General features: G+C 35.3%; 1 protein-coding gene across 1 annotated transcript; it reads left to right on the top strand.

Annotated features, from left to right (window-relative positions):
• The first annotated feature begins 548 nt into the window (after positions 1–548).
• LOC101247654 (reticulon-like protein B5) lies at positions 549–3092 on the top strand. The gene is made up of 5 exons (XM_004246963.5): positions 549–1007; positions 1185–1365; positions 1450–1591; positions 1672–1741; positions 2630–3092. The coding sequence occupies exons 1-5, from the start codon at positions 839–841 to the stop codon at positions 2800–2802; spliced, it is 735 nt and encodes a 244-aa protein (XP_004247011.1). The 5' UTR covers positions 549–838; the 3' UTR covers positions 2803–3092.
• Positions 3093–20422: the final 17330 nt, after the last annotated feature.

Raw genomic sequence — 20422 nt, 5'->3', positions numbered from 1 at the left:
TATGTATACACTACATTGTGAAGATTATTTTATCCCAATTTCAAGACGAGGGAACCACATGCAACACACGAGCTATGAATCTAGTCACCTATATATGTTTGGAAGAGTCTAGCCTAGTTTCCTCTGTTGCTTTGGATATATATCATTTATATGTTTTGTTTGGAGCTTGGGACTTTTGCACGCAGGCTAAGATACAATCCTCTTGATTTTATTAATTAATGGGCTATTGCCCGATAGAAGCAAAAAAAGAATAAGCATCTAGAAATTAATTTCATTATTTATGTTTATAATTAGACAATATGGTATGAATTCGATTCTCCTTACAAGAGTTTTAGTGGTTATGTAAAATGGAGTTGTCAGGAATTATAAATTATTTTTTAAAGAATGCAATTCACTTATGAAATTGTAATACTTTTAAAGAAAAAATATTCATATGTATTTAAGTTGAACAAGTTATGTCAAGTAAAAGGGAAAAATATAAGTATTTTTTGTTACGTGTTGATACCCAAAATGTAGTCATGTTTAATTAATTTAATCTAAGTAATTAAAATTAAAACTTATATACATTGGACAAGTGTGAATCATATAAGTGTGCATAGAGAGAAGAAATTGGGAGATATATGGTTATGCCTTTCTGTTGAATGATTCCTTAACAAGAGAGAGAATGATTACACATAGAAAGAAGCAAAAAAGATGTATCAATAAGCCAATCAACCCTCATTATTAAGAATAACCAAAAAAGAAAAAAAGAAAAATTCCATAACCAAGAGTCATTTGTTGTTTTGGTAATTGCATCACTGCATGCATATATAATACAAGTTTAAACATATATTTAGTCATGTCCGATCCAGTGAAAGAAATTGTTCCTGAATCATCAGCGAAAGATCAACATGATTATTCTTCTTCATCATCCACCGATGGCGATGACTTTCGACAACCCACAAATGACAAGTCTCACCTCTTTGGCCGCCAGAAACCTGTCCATGCAGCTCTAGGCGGTGGCAAACGTACGAAAATCTCGATCTTGGTTGGCTCTTCGTATATAAAATCTTTCTACATCATCTTTAAATTATTTATTTTTACCCTTAGTTAGCGGGATAGCGTATTTTAAACAACAACTATAATATATATATATATATACACGCTAGTTGGTCATGTGTATTGAGGATTAGTTTTTTTGTCAGCTGCTGATATTTTGCTGTGGAGGAACAAGCAGATTTCAGCTGGGATGCTTGCTGCTGCTACTGTCATTTGGCTTCTATTTGAATGGATTGGTTATCATTTGCTCACTTTCATTTGTCATTCCCTCATACTTACATTGGCCATCTTGTTCTTTTGGTCTAATATCTCCCACTTCGTCAACAAGTGAGTTTTGGACTTGAAACTTGCAGTATAATTACGCTTCAACTATATTCATTTGTACTTTTGACATATATCCATCAATGTCAGGAATCCTATGGAATTTCCAGAAATTATATTGCCGGAGAAGTTGTGGACACAAGTTGCTTTACTTTTGAGGGACAGATTCAACTGGGCATTTGCTCTTTTCTGGGAAGTTGCTTCTGGAAAAGATTTGAAGAAGTTTCTCTATGTATATACCGGCTTTTCTCCCACGTCATGTCTCTCTTATTTTTATAATTATAATTTCATGTTAATTATGTCAATATGCAGACTATTTTAGCTTTGTGGATTGTATCGATTGTTGGCAGCTGGTTCGATTTTCTCACCATTGTTTACATCTGTAAGTTCTATTCTTTCCATATATACCTCCCTTATTTTCTAAGTGAATATTTTAAAACTGTAACTCTCGTGAAAATGCAATAGACACTCATGGATCTCTATTTGGATCAACAAACTCTTTTTCTTGATTAGTATATCCAGTGACCAGGGACAAAGCTAGGTGGGGTTTTTTGTTAGAACTGAAAATAATTTGGTATAAAGCAGAAACTAGGAAAGCAAACCTCGAAAGACCATGAGTAATAAGACAAACGAGAAATATACCAAAACACACAAAGATTTAATGTGGTAAGGTCAATTGACCTACGTACACAAAGAAGATCAACTATCCACTATAAATATAGGAATACAAATTATAGAGAGAAACAATTTTAACCAACTCACTCTGAATACAAGGAGGTACACAAAATTGAACCCAGAACCGCAACTCTAAAATCCCTAGGGCTATATTGTAAATGATGATTAAATTAGAAGGAACAAACCTATATTGATAGATTCATTTAACCTTTACTACAAGAAAAGGACTACTCAAAATATTAACAGTTTTTTCTAAAAGGAAAACCTATTTATTGTAAGAAATCAGGGAAAATAAACTACAACAGTTCGTTGGTTCGGATGAACCCTGTAGCTTCTCCGTAGACCTTATATGTGTACTAAAAAAGTAAGTAATAATTTGTGAAGAGATAACAAAACTTATTGACAACTCAATGGTAAGGAAGGGGAAGGAAATATAGAACTACCAACCTCCTACTACTGGCTTCGCCTCTCCAGTCGTGACAGAATAACAAATTTTCATTGTTTAAATGAGGAAGAGATTAGGAAATTTAAGATAAGTTCTTGTCACCAGTTAGTCACTATAATAACTAACTAGGAAAATTATTTTTTTGGACAGTATTTGTTATGATGTTGACAGTACCATGTTTCTACGAGAAACATGAAGATCAAGTAGATACCTATGCACAGAAGGCCAAAAAAGAACTCAAGAGACAGTACAGTCATTTGGATGAGAAGGTTCTTCAGAAACTACCAAAAGTTCCTTTCGTTAAAGACAGTAAGCAGCAGTGATGGCAATCTATTTCCAGGCGGTTAACGGCATCACAGTAGGAGTCTCCTAATTTTTCATTTTACAAGCAATACTACCCAAAGAATTCTTACGCTTCAGGATGTTTATAGAAAAGAGTTTGTATGATTCTCCGCAATTCTAAGTGCATTCCTCCGTCAATCCCTATCTATTATTTCCGTTGTTGTTGGTTATTAGTCATACATAGGAGTGAATCTATACATTACGAAGTCGCTTTAACTATTTGAATCAGAATTAAAGATGATATACAAGCAATTATGAGATTTTTATGTCACTATTTGTTTAGGATATAGTACTTCATTTGTTACCTTTTATTACCGCAGAGTAAGATTTACAAGTCAGAAAATTGCTCTAAAGTAAACTTTAGTTCACTAGAAAACAAAGTTAATGTCATAAACTAAGTGCTTTTGTAGGTTGTAACACCTCGTGCTTTTAAAAAGGTCAAAGTGAGCAAACATTGAAGTCCAAAATCCTAAAGCAGGCTGCGGACCCTTTACGAGATCCTAAACGGTTCGTTTAGGGCCCTACAGGCCGTTTAAGTCAAATAGATTGGCCGTCCAGGGTTTCTCTCTAGAGATAAGGAAGAAGAAGTTAGGGTTTGTTTTCAAGATCTTCAATTCACCATAGTATTTGGGTGCTTGATCACTAAGGAATGTTGGTATTCTCAAATATTGTCCTCCGTTGGGCTCTCCAAATCATACAATTTTACAAGTTCAATTTCCAATTCAAAGTTTGGTTTTATTCGATCTTCATGGTTTCTTTTTAATTCTGGTTCAATTAGTTATTTTCTATCTTTTACTGGATGAATTGAAGTAATTACATGTGTCTAAGTTAATTCATATGAACCATACATGATTTTTTTTTTCAATGAACACATGATGAAACTTATGAAAATAAAGTTATGAAGCTCTATGTATGCTTTTATGAAATTGATGTAAATTATTTGAGGATGCCTTTTCATTAAAGTGTCAATGAGATTGTGAAAGATTTTCTCACATGTACTATGATCATGATTGTGAAATGTTATCTCATATAAGGATTCATAAGGTTGAAATGATTCATAAGGTCGAAATGTTTTCTTACCTAAGATGAATCAAGATTCAAGAAGCTATTATAAATGACTTTAGCTTGGATTGGTAGCTTAAATGTTCCCTTCCATGGATGTTGAAATGAATATTATTAATGACTATTCTGTAGAATTTACATAGAACCGAGAGGGTATTGTGATGGTGGCTCTCTCGTTTGTAGAGGTTGGTGTTGTAGTAGCAATGTTTTTTCCCTAACTATGTGCATCATAGGATGTCTTAGCTAGTTACATAAACTAGATCCACATAAACTAGAAGTTTATGATTCCTTACTTTAGAAAGCAGAACGTCTCTTTTCGATGTGGGATAGACATTAGCTAATTTTCATGTTTTAGCTCACATGGTCTTTGTCGCTTGATGATAAAAAATTCCTCATTAATGAAATAGGTTAATTTTAACGTATCTCACAAAGTGTTTTAAATTTGTTAAGATTGCATTGACCTTGATTGCAACTTGTGTTTTCTAACAAAGTGTTTTATGCTTTAGCTTGATCATTGCATGTAATGTACTTTTAGCATAATTTCATATCGTTTATACATTCATATGATACTTACTACGTTATATGTACTAATGTGAACAGTTGTTCCTACAGTGTTTCAATAATCGAGAGTCTGATGGTTCTACCTCGCATACTCGTAGCTAGTTTATCTCTCTTGTCATTTTAATATTGGTGAGTCCTTGTTTTTCGAGGACAAATACACTTATACAATATTTATTTATTTCAGTTTAAGACATGAGATGTAGTGTGTGGGCTACGTCTCAATCATTTCTTTCCATATATAAGATGGCTTGTCGAGACTATGTTAGACATCTACTTTGTCAAACTCTATTATGATATAATAATGCTTCTTTTGAACTCACTACTAAAAAAATAATGAATACCGACCTACAAATACCGACTTTCAGAGGTTAATATTCCCTGAAAGACCGACCAAGTACCGACTTTCCAGCTTAGGTTAGAATAAGCTTCATCGCTACTCAATACTGACCTCTAGAGGTCGATATTTATTGGCCTCTAGAGGTCTGTTTTAATTTTAAGTAGAAAAATGATTATTTTATTTTTCGACTTCTTGAGGTAACTTTTATATATTTATTTTTATCAAATTTTTATTTCCGTCTTCTGGATTCATAATATTTGTGGCTCATATTTTAAAATAGCGGCATATGTGGTTTGGTATTTGTTAATTTGATAATTTTTAATATTTCCGACCTATGGAAGTCGGTATATTTTAATTTTAATTTTACTTAATTTTAAAATTCTGACCTCTGGAGGTCGGTATTATTTATTTTTGATATTCCGACCTCTTAAGGTGGTATTGTTTATTTTTGTTATTCCAATCTCTAGAGGTCAATTTTTTTCGAGATTCTGACTTTGAGAGGTCGGTATTTTTATTTTTTAATTTTGCGATTCTGACCTCCGGAGCGTTCAGTATTTTTATTTTTATTTTTGAGATTCTGACCTCCAGAGATCAGTTTTTTGCTACAAAATCTGGTAGCAAATTGTTATAATTTTGGTTGCCCACATGCATATTTATACCAAAACTACCCAAAGAGTTGTCAACCCAATAATTTCAAAATTTACATTAAACTACTTCAAAATAAACTAAAATACAATCAAACAAATCTCGCACCCTCTTGCTGCAAGTTTAGCTACTTACCTGCATATTCATAGAAAAACAACACAAAAAACGGCCAACACAATATTTCGATATATACATTAAACTACTTCAAAATTAACTAGCATACGATCAAACAATTCCAAAAATATAGAAGTCTAAAATGTTAAAGAGATACAACTACTCCTCATCAGCCTCACTCTCCTTATCAGACTTATCATTCTCATCACCATCACTCTCCTTATTAGACTTATGATTCCATCACTGCTGGTCGGACATGGAGGAATAATTTTTTCTGACTCAATAAGAAAAGTAAGTTAGGCCTAAAGCGCTGCATACCTCTTGTTATCTGCCTCCTTTACTAACGCAATCTCCTCCTCTCTCTTCTTCTCTCTTCTTCTCTCTGTTGACTACGACAACAAGATAGACATTGAGATAATATATCATCTTGTGTGTATAGTCATTTGTGAGATGAACATATACACAAAATGATCATCTAAATTAGGCATCCCACGATGCTCTAGTAACAAGGATAAGATAAAAAAAACCAGTTAAAATCCTTAAATATCGTAGGAATATCATAGAAATCTGCTGAAGCTCTTCACAATCTTCTGAACTTACATCTTTTGGATCAAAGGATGGATGATCTGAAAGTGATAAACCTTGTTTAATGTGACCTAGTCCCTTTGAATACAGACCTTGCTTCGTAGATACTGGCAGCCTAATAAACTTACATTCTTCAAGGAATCTTTGAGATTTTCCATTTCCCACTACTCTAAGCATTTTTCTACAACAACTGTATCCAGTATCGACATGTTTGCATTTCTAAAACCATGAGGGGTAGTAGGATGACCTAAATCTCCAATCAACACCACATTGTCCCAAAAAATTCTTCTCCAGAGGATACAATCGTATATCACATTTAAGAAAGGCCCCTTAATTTTCTTAATTACCCTAACCAATTCAGTAACCCTAGTCTTGTCAGTTTCTTCATGCATCTTTTGAACCACGTTTTCACTAATCTTCATTGTCGCAGAATTCCCCTGATTTCATAACAAACTATTGGTTTTCATAATTACTACATTCAATGTGAACAAACAATAATCCTGCCGATACTAATCTGGAAAAATAAGCATAAGGTAATGGTACGAAAGATCCCATGTCTTCTCCTCTAGGTAACACTAGAAAGGTCACTATTAAAAATCTGCCAAAAGAGACAGACAAAAGAGACGCAGTCTATTGCTTTTTTTGGCCAGAAGAGACAGACATGCGACACAATTACGTTTGTCAATTTTTAGCTTGACGCTTTTCAAAACGCGACGGACAGCGTCGCTATTAAGCAATGGACTGCGTTGCATTTTGATTATTTCTTTTTTAAAAAAGTGATGGACTCCGTTAATATGTTTTAATTTTCATTTTTTTGAATTTCCAGAATGCGACGCGGTCCGTCGTTTTAATTGAAATTTGATTTATCAAAATCCCAAAAAAGCGACGGATAATAGGACCCTGTTTGTCGCTTTCCTTGAAATTATATTTTCTACAAATCTAGAATAGACGGAGTAAACCATGATATCGGTCACTTTTCTAGGTTTTAAAAAAAATTCCAAAAAGTGAGGGACAAAACCACATTGTCTGTTGCTTTTTCTGCAATTTTTTTGACAACAGAAAACTGCCAGTTCCTACCCACCTGTAAAAGTTCAATTCAATCCAATTGATATACACTATTCAACCCAATCAAACACATATTTATATAACCAGTTTTCACAACATAAAACAAGAAACTTAAAATAAACATTTGGGATTATTTAAATCAAAATATAAAGACTTATAAAGGTTTTTAAATTTTGGAAGTCTTTCAAATTTTGGTTCAAAATATATTCAATTTTTTTTAAAAATCACAAATGTCCACAAATGTAGACTAGCTAGGGAGTGGATCCTACCCAATCATCGTCATCATCAAAACTATTCTTGTAGGTGTCATCGAGAGCCGATTTAGTAGGTCTATGAGAGAGGTTCGACACTTTTAATGTTCGCACTTATTCTATGTTGTTCAACTACTTTTTTCTGTTCGAACTCTGCCTGTGACACTATAAGTTTAGCTATTTTATCTGACATAGCAGCAGTCTGAACACCGTAGAAGGCCTCGACTGACTAGACGATCCAATTCCTTCAAAATTTGACTGGAGTCATTTTACATCGTTCCAAGAGCCTTGTCACATCCCGAGAGTACATACTAGATATTAGGGCACTCTTGGAGTGCGACATGTTGTACTTGACCTCTCTAAGGTATTGTACAAGCCCTATGACATCATTCATTACATAGATGTATTAAAAGTAGTGCATAATTTAAAAATTTCACACGAATAATCTTAAAACATCTTTCACATTAAAATCATAGGAAAATACGAAGTCTCAACACATGCAAATCTTAGGCCCAAGAATACATGGGAGATGGCCCATACGATACGAATATAGAAATACTTAGTATATTATAATACTTTGATTAAAAGAAGTCTAAAGATAGTTATGTCCTCGAGTCAAGTGAGGACATGCTTCAACTTGCTTGAAAGAATCCTAGTTTCCAATGTTTGCTTCAAGACGCTTCTCACCTTCCACCTACACCATTAGATAGAACAAAATGTATGGAATTAATACAATGCATTGACTAAGTATGGCATAATGCTTAAAATAATAAGAAACTGTACATATGGGAAGTACCCCCTAGACGTAAGCGACGTCGTCGTCCTTGGAGAGGACGAGGACTAGCCTCTTACCATTCATCTTTACATTCATAGGTTTAAGTGTGGACAATTTAAAACTTTTCATGTACATCTACTTCATGAGATTTACTTAGACCTCTTGCTTAAATATAATATATTCGTAGCGAGTATACATAGACTCCTCATATAAGAAGATTACATAGTCTTCCACTTTAATGCCACATATAGACAACATACATAATATAGTCTTAAAAGGGATTTCTCATATTAAACGATCTAAATGGAATACAACTATATGGTCACAAGCCCTTACACAATGTATAAATGTTACTTAGGGCTTACAACGATATCTTGAAACAAGTAGAATGAAATAATCATCTTTAGACTGTAACAAAGAACCACAACTAGAGTAATAACAAGTCATCATCCTTCGACTGGAGGACATAGTCACACTTGGAGAAATGAGCCAATACTTCCTTCCAAAGTGGTCACGAACCCTTCAACGACCAGAATCTAAAAAGTTGGGAAAAAAGAAAGAAATAGGGGTTAGCACATCACTTGTACTAACTATGGAATCGTATGCACATATAACATAAAAATCGTAACAAATAGGGACATTTCATTCGAGCATGCTATTTACATTGAAAATACATTATATTATGCATATCCAAGAACCAATACGATTGAATAAACACATATTCCTTATGCCAAGACCATGTATAACACAAGACCAACAATCCCACGTCTAGTGAAGTATAAATGCTTATCAACATAATTAAGCACATAATCAAGACAACTCTACCATAAATTTATAATATTAAAAAGCATGCATAAGAGCTCATGACGGTATAACCTAAGCAAAACCATTACTCATAAACCCCCATTAAATCCACTAGTGCAATGACTAAGTGAGACCCCATATCTCACTCAATCAAGTAAAGCCTACAAGAACTATAAGCAACGCCCAACCTTACATACTATATTATTAAGAGTGGACATCATCATACTTCAGGAATAGAGACCAACCACATGTTCATAAGTGAAACCAATATCACATAGTGTCTTTAAAATGAAAGATCAACATACACATATCATTTACATTTATAAGCATATAAGAACATAAGAAAATCCTTCTATGATTTCCTTCAAGGCTAACTAGTGCAATGTATAGGTAGAGTCCCATACCCCGACCTATACTAAGCCAAACCCCTTAGGTCATCCTAGTTAGAGTTCACTTTATTACTTCGTTTAACCTTTGGAAACATCTTGCCTTAACCCACATACACACATGAGCTAATGTGAAATCCAGTGTCATAGAACCCATACCGAAATAAGGTGGACTACTTGCCAAGGTAGTACCAAAAACATGAACATAGTAGCATCTATGTGGATCCACTAGCTAGAATTCATATGGGGAAAACATAGTTCAAGAACTAGGAAATGTGTTTGGGACCCTATTTTTGCTACATGCATTATAGTATCCCATATCATAAGTACTAGTGAAACTACTTTCCCTAGGTGGGAAAGGATACTCCTCACTACTAGATCACTAGGTGCTAAGCTAGAGTCTCTTTTGAAATGTCTTTCTTTAACATTCATATCATAGTTTAGGTTATAGGCGAATAACTCCTTGAATAATCATAGTCATTATCGCAATAAGAGTTTCATGAGAACACCTTACATTACAACCCTCATATGTGAGATTAGCACATTAAAATCACTATATCATTGTAAGGCACATAGGTTCTTCATAACCTACTTTATATAATCACATCTTAAGTATAATCTCAAAATCACATAATCAAGAAATTTCAATTGCATCATCATACAACACCCACTTAATCCAATTGCAAGACATACTTCAATTGAACTACATCACCAAATACAAGCCATCACTAATTGAAGTAAAAATTTAAGATATCAAGACTTGCCCAATCTCCTTCAAGATCCATCATCATGGTCTTCCCATCAATCAAGTAAATTCAATCCAATGATAGGACTAACAACATAAATCAACAGTAATAGAAACAATAATGAAGTCAATTGCATCACTACAACTCGATTGAACACTAGTTCATAAACTAGGGTTAGGGAATTTGGGTCAATTCATTATCTATTCTGCAAAATATAGGTTAATTCATCAAGACCAATGTTATTGAACCATAACAAAACATAATCTAATCATAATAATCAAAATAAACCATAGAAAATACAATTGAGAAGATCAAATTTGTATTAGGAAGAAAACCATATGAAATCATCTTTTTTATAACCAATTTGAATGATACATTTGGGGAATGGAATCCCAAAGGTGAAAGGATCCCATAACTTGTTAATTGTTGAAGAATAATGGATAAAATCCCCCTTATTTATTCCCTAAGACCTTGACTTATCCCTTCAATGGAGTACTTCTATTTGGGTTAGAGAAAAGAGAGAGAAGGAAAAACAATTTGTGTTTTGGGTTTAAGAGATATCAAGTGAATTTTTAAACATAGGGTAGGTTAAATAGTTAATTAACAAACCTCATTAACCTATACCTAATCATTAACTAAACCCCTACAAACTAACTTAATTAAATGAACGAACTAAAACTCACTAGTGAAATTGCAGGACTGACCTACGAATCCCAGACCTACGGGCCGTAGGTCAGTCGACGGCCAAGGCCGTCTCCATGCTGCACATACCTCATTTTGGTCAGAGACTTTTCAAAATGACCCCTTCATGAAAATGACTAAGTGACCATTGATTGAGGCATCGACGCCCCATAGATTAGGTCACGCCTCGTCACTTTTAACAGTTGATGTTTATGCCTGCACTGCCTCCATTGAAAGGTTTGGGTCAAAATTATAGGGTCCTCTTCAAAGACCCTTTTGTTAGTCCTTAAGGCGTTGTATGTCACATCTGAAATTATCCTCTAGATTTAACCGGTGTCGTCTTCCTCTTTGAGGACTAAGACTAGACTCTTAGCTTACATCATTACTTTCACAGGTTAAAATTAGCGGAAACTTAAAAGTTTTTACTGCTTCTACATTGAGCTTTACATAGACCTCTACATACACATAGAATATATATCGAGTATTGATATACCGTGGTTTCACGATATTTTTAATGCTTTTTCCTTAAGTTTAGTGTGTTTTTAAAAGCCTTTTTGTATTTATATTTATGTAAGTTTCTCTTATTTGTAGGAAATTTGTCTAAAGATGAACACGAATGTTTTTGAGCAAGAAATGCAGAAAAGTTACCAACCTACAAAGCTTGTGATGATCCATCGAGCTTGTGACGGTCCCTAGGTGGCATCGTTGTGAAGCTGCTGAAGGAAGATGAGGAAGTCTGACCTAAGTGTGGGATACAAAGTTCATGATGGACCGTCATAGCCACGACGGTCCGTCCTGCTGGTTCGTCATGATGATCAGAGAGTAGTCCCACTACCCAAATTCCAAGAAGTTTAAGTGTTATAGAATGGAGACCCTTGATGGACCGTCGTGCTTGGCACGGTCCGTCATACCTGTTCATCAAGGTTAATGAAGAAATCCACAGAATTATTTGTAAAGTATAGGATGACAGAGGCCATGATGGCACGTCGTGACCACGACGGACCGTCATGAGGTCCGTTGACTCGAATGCGTTTGACAGATTTTCAGCATTTCGAGTCCTTCCTTTATTAGGTTTTTTTTATAAATAGTTAGAAAAACCTCATTTTTGGGGTAAGATTCTCTTATGTTAGACTATTTGTTAGTAAACTCTGTGATTGTTAGACTTTTGGAGAATCTTTAGTCTTCGATTAATTTAAGTAACTAATACACTTTTGATGGAATTGATTGTTGGTGCGTTTGTTAATTAATCAAGTGAACTTCTGAATTTTATTCTTTTTCATTGAAGTAAGTGATTGAATTCTTATATTACATATATTAATATTGTTATTATGACTATGAGTAACTAAAATCCATAACTAGGGTTGTGAGAACCTGTGGTAAATAATGAGGAAATCTAACTAAAATAACAATTCTAGAATAATGTCTTGCATGTATTGATAATTCTTTCATTTAGAAGTCTTTTTAACAGATGGGCAACGTTAAAACTTGCGTTAATGCAACTTGTCTGACCAAGGAGGTTGATAATAGGAAAAGAATTATCAAAATAGATTCAGTGTATACTATCTAATAGGCTAGTATTGATTGGGACGAGGTAATAACTTAGTCAAATATCGAATACAATGCTTAATATGAGGTAAAGATAAGGTTGGTATAGCAACACACTTAGCCGGACCAAGGTGCGTAGTTAAATTTTCTAGATGCTGGACCAAGGATTTAGAAATACATAACTTATCACTTTGCATGCAAAATTTTCTATTGTATTTGATTCTTGCAAAACTATCTTCCTTGTATGCCAAATACACGGGGAGGAAGAGAACCCTTGTTTCCCTATGATCACGAATTAGAGCATACACTACGCAATATGAATCAAAACTTAGGTATTAATGATGACGATCAAAACCAGAACATCCCAGATCCGGTTGATGTTCATGACCAGTTATTACCCGATGATCCGAGTAAAAATCAACAAAAGGGACAGAATCCCACTCCACGCCCTCAAGAATACTACAAAGGCTATGATAATATAGCAGATTCTGATGGGCCACTTGTGTTGCCCCCTCTACTACCAGGCCACACCTTTGTAGTAACTAGTAGTCTGATGCAAATTCTCACTGCCAGAGGTTTGTTTTCAGGGCTACCTTTTGAGGATCCACATGCCCACATAGCTAGGTTAAGGTCATTGTGTAAAAGCTGTGTAGAGAGGCCTGATTTGGATTTGGATGTAATAGGTCTAAGAGTCTTTCCTCTCTCACTGACGGGAGAGGCATCTATTTGGTTCACTGATCTCTTGTATAAATCAATTTTCACTTGGAACCAACTAAGGGACGTTTTCTTAGCACGCTACTACCCGGTCTCCAAGTAACTAAACCACAATGACAGAGTGAACAACTTTGTGGCACTACCAGGAGAGTCAGTTAGTAGTTCTTGGGAAAGATTCACCTCATTTATGAGAAGCGTCCCCAATCACCGCATAGATGATGAGTCAATAAAGAAATACTTCTATCGGGGACATGATGATAATAATAAAGCGGTATTAGATACTATAGCGGGTGGTTCTTATGGGGAGTGTCCTTATGCTGAGATCTCTGAAAAGTTAGAGAAAATATCCTGAAACAATAAAGCTTGGAGTACTAGGAAGTCAGACACTCGGAGAAATACCCATCTACAGATGACAATCGTGAAGAGATGGCTCAGATGAGAACTATGCTTGGGTTTGTATTAAAACATATCACTGGGGGTGAAGGAAAGATAAATGCGGTTAACTACTTGTTTAAACCATCAACACCAAATGATGAATGCTATTATGAGGAGAATTCCTATGCGGTAAATGAATAGACGGGGGGGGGGGGGAGCGTTTCTGAACGAGTGCCAAGGCTCATATCAGAAGAATTGGCACTAATGTCAAGGAAACCAAGGTCAGATCTAAGGTAACTATAACCGTGAGGGTCATTATGTATGAGATGGAAAATACAACCGCGAAAACAACTTTAACACGGGTAACTATGGTAAGAAAAATGATAGGAATGGGCCATATGTCCCTCCTCAAAATCGTGAAGTTACTCCTAGGGATGGTTGAGATAGTATGGAACGAGTTAAGGATATGTTGTACAATATAATGAGGAGGTTCGATGCTAGTGATGAACACATTAAAGAGTTAAGTAGTGATTTAGCGGGCATTGGGCAGAAAGCCGATACATATGCAATATCGATTAAGCAAATTGAGTTGAAAAAGGCCCAATTATCTACGAATGTGAACACATAGCAATCGGGCACTTTTTCTAGTAACACTGTCCAAAATCCAAAAAATGACGGACACTGTATGACAATAACTGCTCGGGGTGGTAAGCAGACCATTGACCCACCTATGGCATCTAAGGAGAAAAAGGTGATAAAAGATAATGATAAGGTGACAGAGGGTAGTGGTGAAGTATAAGATAACACTTTAAAAGATGCTAAAGTGATTACAGAGTTAATTCCCATGCCTAGACAACCCCCCTTTCCTCAAAGATTAGTGAAAAGACCGAGGATGGTAAATATAGACATTTTATAACAATGTTGAATCAACTTTCTATCAATGTCCCTTTGGTAGAAACTCTAGAACAAATGCCAGGTTATGACAAGTTTATGAAAGATCTGGTTACAAAGAAAAGATCGGTCACTTTCCAGGATGATGATAGAATGTAGCATTATAGTGCTATTGCTACAATATCTCTCGTACAAAATAAAGAAGATCTGGGTGCGTTCACTATTCCTTGTACAGTCGGGTCATTATATTTTGCGAAAGCATTATGTGATCTGGGGGTAAGCATAAATCTCACGGCCCTCTTAATTTACAAGAAGTTGGGTTTGGGTGACCCAAAGCCCACTGCGATGTGGCTATTAATGGCCGATCGATCAGTGAAAAGTCCTATAGGTATACTCCACGATGTGCTAGTAAAAGTGGAGTCGTTCATATTTCCGGAAGATTTTGTTATTCTTGATTTTGAAGTTGATTTTGAAGTGCCTATTATTATTGGGAGGCCATTCCTTGCTACGGGTAGAGCCTTAGATGATATGGAAAATGGGGCAGATGAAATTTTGGTTGAACAATGACGAAGCGACCTTCAAAATTTGTAGGTCCATGAGGCAGAGTGTTGAGCTCCAATTTGTATCTGCAATATCCTACAAAGAAAAGATGAAGAAGCACCATGACCTTAAAAGTGAAAAATGAGAGTTTATGGTTGGAGATTTGGTGCTTGTATAAAATTCTAGGTTGCGTTGGTTTCCGGGCAAGCTCAAGTCCAAATGGACTGGCCCTTACTTGATTACCCAACTCTTTCCTCACGAAGCAGTTGAGTAAGAAACAAAGGAGGGTGTGCGGTTTAAGGTAAATGGAAAATGAATGAAACTTTATTTTGGGCATGATGAATCGGCGAATGAAGTGATCGAGGCATACCATGTTGATGAAGGCTGAGTAATCAAGTGTCCTCAGTCGTGCCGCAACATTAAATCAGGCGCTTGTTGGGAGGCAACCCAATACTTATAGTTTTATTTCTAGTAATGGTAGCATTTTCTACTAATTGGTTTTAAATTTGCAGACACATCACAAGAAAATTCTGCAGAAAATCACACTGCATTAATCACTGACGGACATATCGACGGACCTTCACGCTTGCGACGGACCATCGCATGAATTCGTCGTGCTAGGTACGTCTTTCATTTATTTTCAAAAGTAGGGCACACATGACCGAAACAATGATGGACCGTCTCATCTTCGACGGACCGTCGTTGGGGACTCGTTGCATCATTAATGAGCATACCCGACCAGACCCAGTTGGGGGTAATTTAAAAAATTGGCAACCTAAAACCCCCACCCCTTCATTTCACCCATTTCCTTCCATCTTTCTCCTATTTCCCTCCCTTTTCAACTTCAAACTTCATACCTCTCTTCTCTACCAACTGATCAGTTCCCCGATTCCCTAATTCCTAAAATCTACCCTCTACTAGTCGGTGTCTGCTGCTGTTGTTCTGTTCTTGCTAACCAAGTGCCTCACTTGATTGTCTTTCTCCTGTTCTCATGTATGTGTCTCTGATATCTACCTATTTGCATTGAATTTTTGTTTTTCAATTAGTATTAGCCTATTTCTTATTGTTGGGTCTTCATTCTTTGATACAATTTTGTCTGACCTAGGTTGAGAATCCTAAAATTACCTTGTTAAAACTCTAGAAATAGGTGCTTTAGCATTGCTAGTTTACTAGGTATTTGGGTTAGAAACATATAGGTTATCACTAAGTATTCCATGTGAGTCATAGAGAATGAATGTGACATCCTCAGTTCTGTCACTGAATGGTAGAACGAGACACTGATAACGGACCGTCGTACCTACGACGGACTGTAATAGGGTCCGTTCCAACACCCCCAATACCTCAATGTCCAATTTTCTCCAAGTGTCCACCAACAGACACATGCGACGGACCATTGTTCTCACGACGGTCTGTCCTGCACAACTGTTCTGGTTGTCAGAGACCCTATTCCTAAGGGTCTCCCACCTTTTTCTAGGTGTACTTTTACGGACCTCTACGATGGACCGTCATACCCGTGATGGTCCGTGCTGCGCAACTGTTCTGGTTGTCAGAGAGCCTATTCCTAAGGGTCTCCAACTTTTTCTAAGTGTCCTCTTATGGACATCTATGACGGACTGTCATACCCTTGACGGTAATGATATGAGACGACTATTTTAGACTATGTTATATTTTATATGTCTATGTGCAATAAACGTAGAAGACAAAGTAATCTTCATATACGAAGGGTCTATACATCAATGAAATAAGACCACAAATAGGTCATATGATGTTTAGTATCCAAATGAAAAAGAAAGAACATAAAAGTCTTGAAAACTAAAGTAACATCATGAGCTTGATAGTGGCATTGCCCTAGAAAAGTGAGGTCCTTCCCAACATGGATAATTGAGAATTACAAGTCTTCTTCAAAGTTGTTTCCAAAAGACTTTAAACGACCAGAACCTAAAATGTTGGGGAAAAGGAAGTAATGGGGTTAGTACATCACTTGTTTTAAGTATGAGACCATATGCAGATATCATATCAAATTATGCTAAAAAGGAACATTCATTAAGTATGCAGTTTACTTTGAAAACCTTAATGCATATTCAACAAGATCATACCAATCAATAAGACATATTCCTAAAGTCATACACATGTACATCATAAGGCCAACAATACAAGGCATAGTCAAATAACCATGCATTTGATATAATTGAACACATAGTCATAGTAACTCTATCATGAGTTATAATAGCAACAAGCATGAATAAGAGCACATTTTATCATAACCAAAGCAAGACCATTACTCATGAAACTCTTAATGTCCACTTGTGCAATAACTAAGCAATGCCTCATAACCTTACTTAATCAAGTAAACCTATAAAGAATCATAACCAATGTCCAACTTCACGTAAACAATTATTCAAAGTACATCATATCATACTTTAGATGTATAGACAAAATACATTTTCATAAGAGTAATTAACATCAAATAGTGTCATTAACATGTAAGATCATTATATATATATATATATATCATTTACATTAATAAGCATATACATACGTAAGAATCCCTCTTAAGACCTTCTTTAAGTCTAACTAGTGCAATTTATAGGTAGAGTCCCATACCCCTACCTAGACTAAGCTAAACCCTTTAGGTCATCTTAGTTGGAGTTCAATCCTTTAGTTCTTTTTAAATTTTTGGCAACATGTTTCATTGACCAACATAGACCACATGAGCTAATTTTGAATCCCGTGTTATGAAACCCTACACCGAAAGAAGGCAAATTACTTGCCCAAGGTAGTACCATGACATGAACATAGCCACTACGTGGATCCACTAACTAGTATTATTATGGGAGAAACATAGTTCAAGAACTAGAAGATATAGTTGGATCCTGTTTATGCTACATGCATTATGATATCCAATCTAAAGAGTGCATTAGTGATCCTACCTTCCCTAAGTGGGAAGGGACATTCCTCACTCTTTTTCACTCGGTACTAAGATATAGTCCCTTTTGAAATATCTTTAAAAACTTTATTAATCATCATAGCTTAATTAGGTCATAGGGTCTAATGCTTGTATAAACATCATCATCATCATCATAGCTCAATAAGAATTGCATGAATATTGTCCTTTCATTATAGTTCATATAGGTAAGGTTAGGACATTTAAATATCACTTCATAATAAGACACATTGATAAATAATCACCATCCTATAACATTTACATCTTTGCCAACACCTCACAAACCATAGTCAAGACATTTCAATACAACATCATACCGACACCTACTTAGATTATTCAAAAGTCATCATAATTGAAGTAAAGGTTAGTATCATAAAGACTTACCCAATCTACTTCAAAGCCATCTTCATGGTTTTACCATCAACTAACCAATTACATCTAACAATAGGTGTAGTAACAATCAATAGTAATTAACAAGAACTAGGTCAATTGCATCATCACTATCCAATTAACACCAAATCATAACCTAGGGGTTAAGGGGAACAACGTTCATCATGACTTCTTCAGGAAATAGATCCAATCCCAACAATATGTTACCCTAGGAAATCCATGAATGACTTAGAATAGATAAAACAAATCTAATGATCAATTCATAATTCATTTCCATCAATTTACAGTCAAGACCCAAGATTTGGGGAACATGATCAAGATAAAATTTAATCAATTAATTCACAATATATACCTAATTAGTCATATGTAATCACAATTAATCAAGATCAATCATCAATTTGAAGTTTAGAAGATAACCCATTAGAATAGAAAAACCATTGAAATTGGGGAAATTAGAAATCAACTCTGAGACGACCTCTTGGGAAAGTAATACCAAGAGTGAAGAACCCATACCTTAATAATGATTAATCAAAGAAATTTAAGTGCAATCCTAGAGAAATTTGTCTCCTTCTTCAAGCTTTCTTCTTCCTTCAATGGAGGATGAATAGAGAGAGAAACTAGATTTAGAGATTTGATTTGAGTAAGTAAATGGGACGGAAAACTACCTAGAAATAAATATCTATGCCTACCATGAAATACCTAAAATATCCCTCACTTAAATTTACCCTTTAATGAAGTCAAAATCAAATCCGAATTTAAGATTTTTTTCAAGAACAAGTCCGCGACTCGGAGGTTTTCTCGCATGATTTTCCAATTAAATTTTCGAGACTGTGAAGTCCGCTACATGCCCGCGATGCAAAATTAATATTTGAACAAAAGCCACCCAAGTACGTGAAGCGGACTTGTTTCATCAATGTGAAATTTGGTTATTGCTTTGGCAGCTTGCCAAGTGAAGTTTGGGGTCCTTTCGTGGACTTCTAAGGCAACCCTTAGAAGGGGGGGGGGTCGTACTTGGACGTTTTCATAGTATATACTAGGTTTTACCTATTTAAAGTTATTTTACCATTTTTATCCCTCTTATGAGACCTCTAAACCTTCCCGAATCCTAAGGATGTTTCACTAGTTAAACTAGAGTAGCTTCCGGACATCATGGACGTTTCTTGATGTCTTGACCCCAAAACTTCTTAAATGGTTTATTAATATTATTTTAGGATTTAAGAAAGTGTTACTAACCTTAGATCAACATGTGAGTCTCTAGTTAAGGTCATAGACTTTAAGAGTGTTACATTTTACCCAGACTTTTCGACCCTAAATTAACTCTAATACATTTAGACTCCTTACCACCAAATCTCATCAAATTCTGACTCCTAAAACCCCGTCAAATGGGCTAAGGCACATTAGCACCTTTTGTAGTAGTCTCTGGACGTCGTGGACATTCCTTGACATTTTGACTCTAAAACTTTTGAAATAAGTCCGATAACATTATTATTAACCTTACAATAATGTTACAACCCTTGGATACTCATGCGGCTCTAGATTAAGTTTTGAGCTTTTGGAGTGTTACAGAAATGAACATTTATGAGAAACATGCTTTTTTTTGTTAAAACTTCATAGTATAAGCATAAGAATCACATTTAAACACCAAGAAATACATTTTAAACAATACAAGTCATATACAATTTATATCAAATTATAAAACCTTATAGTGGCATTTCAGTAAGCTTACAGTGAACTTCACTATAACGTCTAATAAAATTCACACCTTATAATATAACATCAATAGCACCTAGAAAACACATAAACATGAGATCTCCTGCCAAAGGTGATTCTAAGGCTCACTTGAGTGAGTTATGAAGAGACCGCCCATACAATCCCTTCACACACACCTAAGAGATCCTTTAGACTACCTAAGATAAGATCATTCTCACTTCCCATCATAGTATAAATATAATGTGATATTTTTCTCCCAAAGGTTGTCAAATGACTTATTTAATTAAATCAAGAAGAGAACGCCCATACCCTCTCTCTAAAATTATCTAAATAATCCATAAAACTACTTAAGTATAGATCATGTCAACTTTATCAATTTACTTTCCATATCTAGAGTTATTCTTAAGATTTTCCTCGGTAAGACATGAAGTTACAATTCCTATGCCCCCTTCATAACTAAGCTACCCTTAAACTACTCTA

This window comes from Solanum lycopersicum, chromosome 9 (assembly GCF_036512215.1).
Source record: "Solanum lycopersicum chromosome 9, SLM_r2.1".
Taxonomy (NCBI): Eukaryota; Viridiplantae; Streptophyta; class Magnoliopsida; order Solanales; family Solanaceae; genus Solanum; species Solanum lycopersicum.
This window is presented reverse-complemented; position numbering and strand designations above follow the sequence as displayed.

Coding starts and splice junctions, on each gene's coding strand:
- LOC101247654 (XM_004246963.5), top strand. CDS start 839: ATGTCCGATCCAGTGAAAGAAATTGTTCCTGAATCATCAGCGAAAGAT. Junction 1,366..1,449: donor ATCTCCCACTTCGTCAACAA/GTGAGTTTTGGA, acceptor CATCAATGTCAG/GAATCCTATGGAATTTCCAG. Junction 1,592..1,671: donor ATTTGAAGAAGTTTCTCTAT/GTATATACCGGC, acceptor GTCAATATGCAG/ACTATTTTAGCTTTGTGGAT.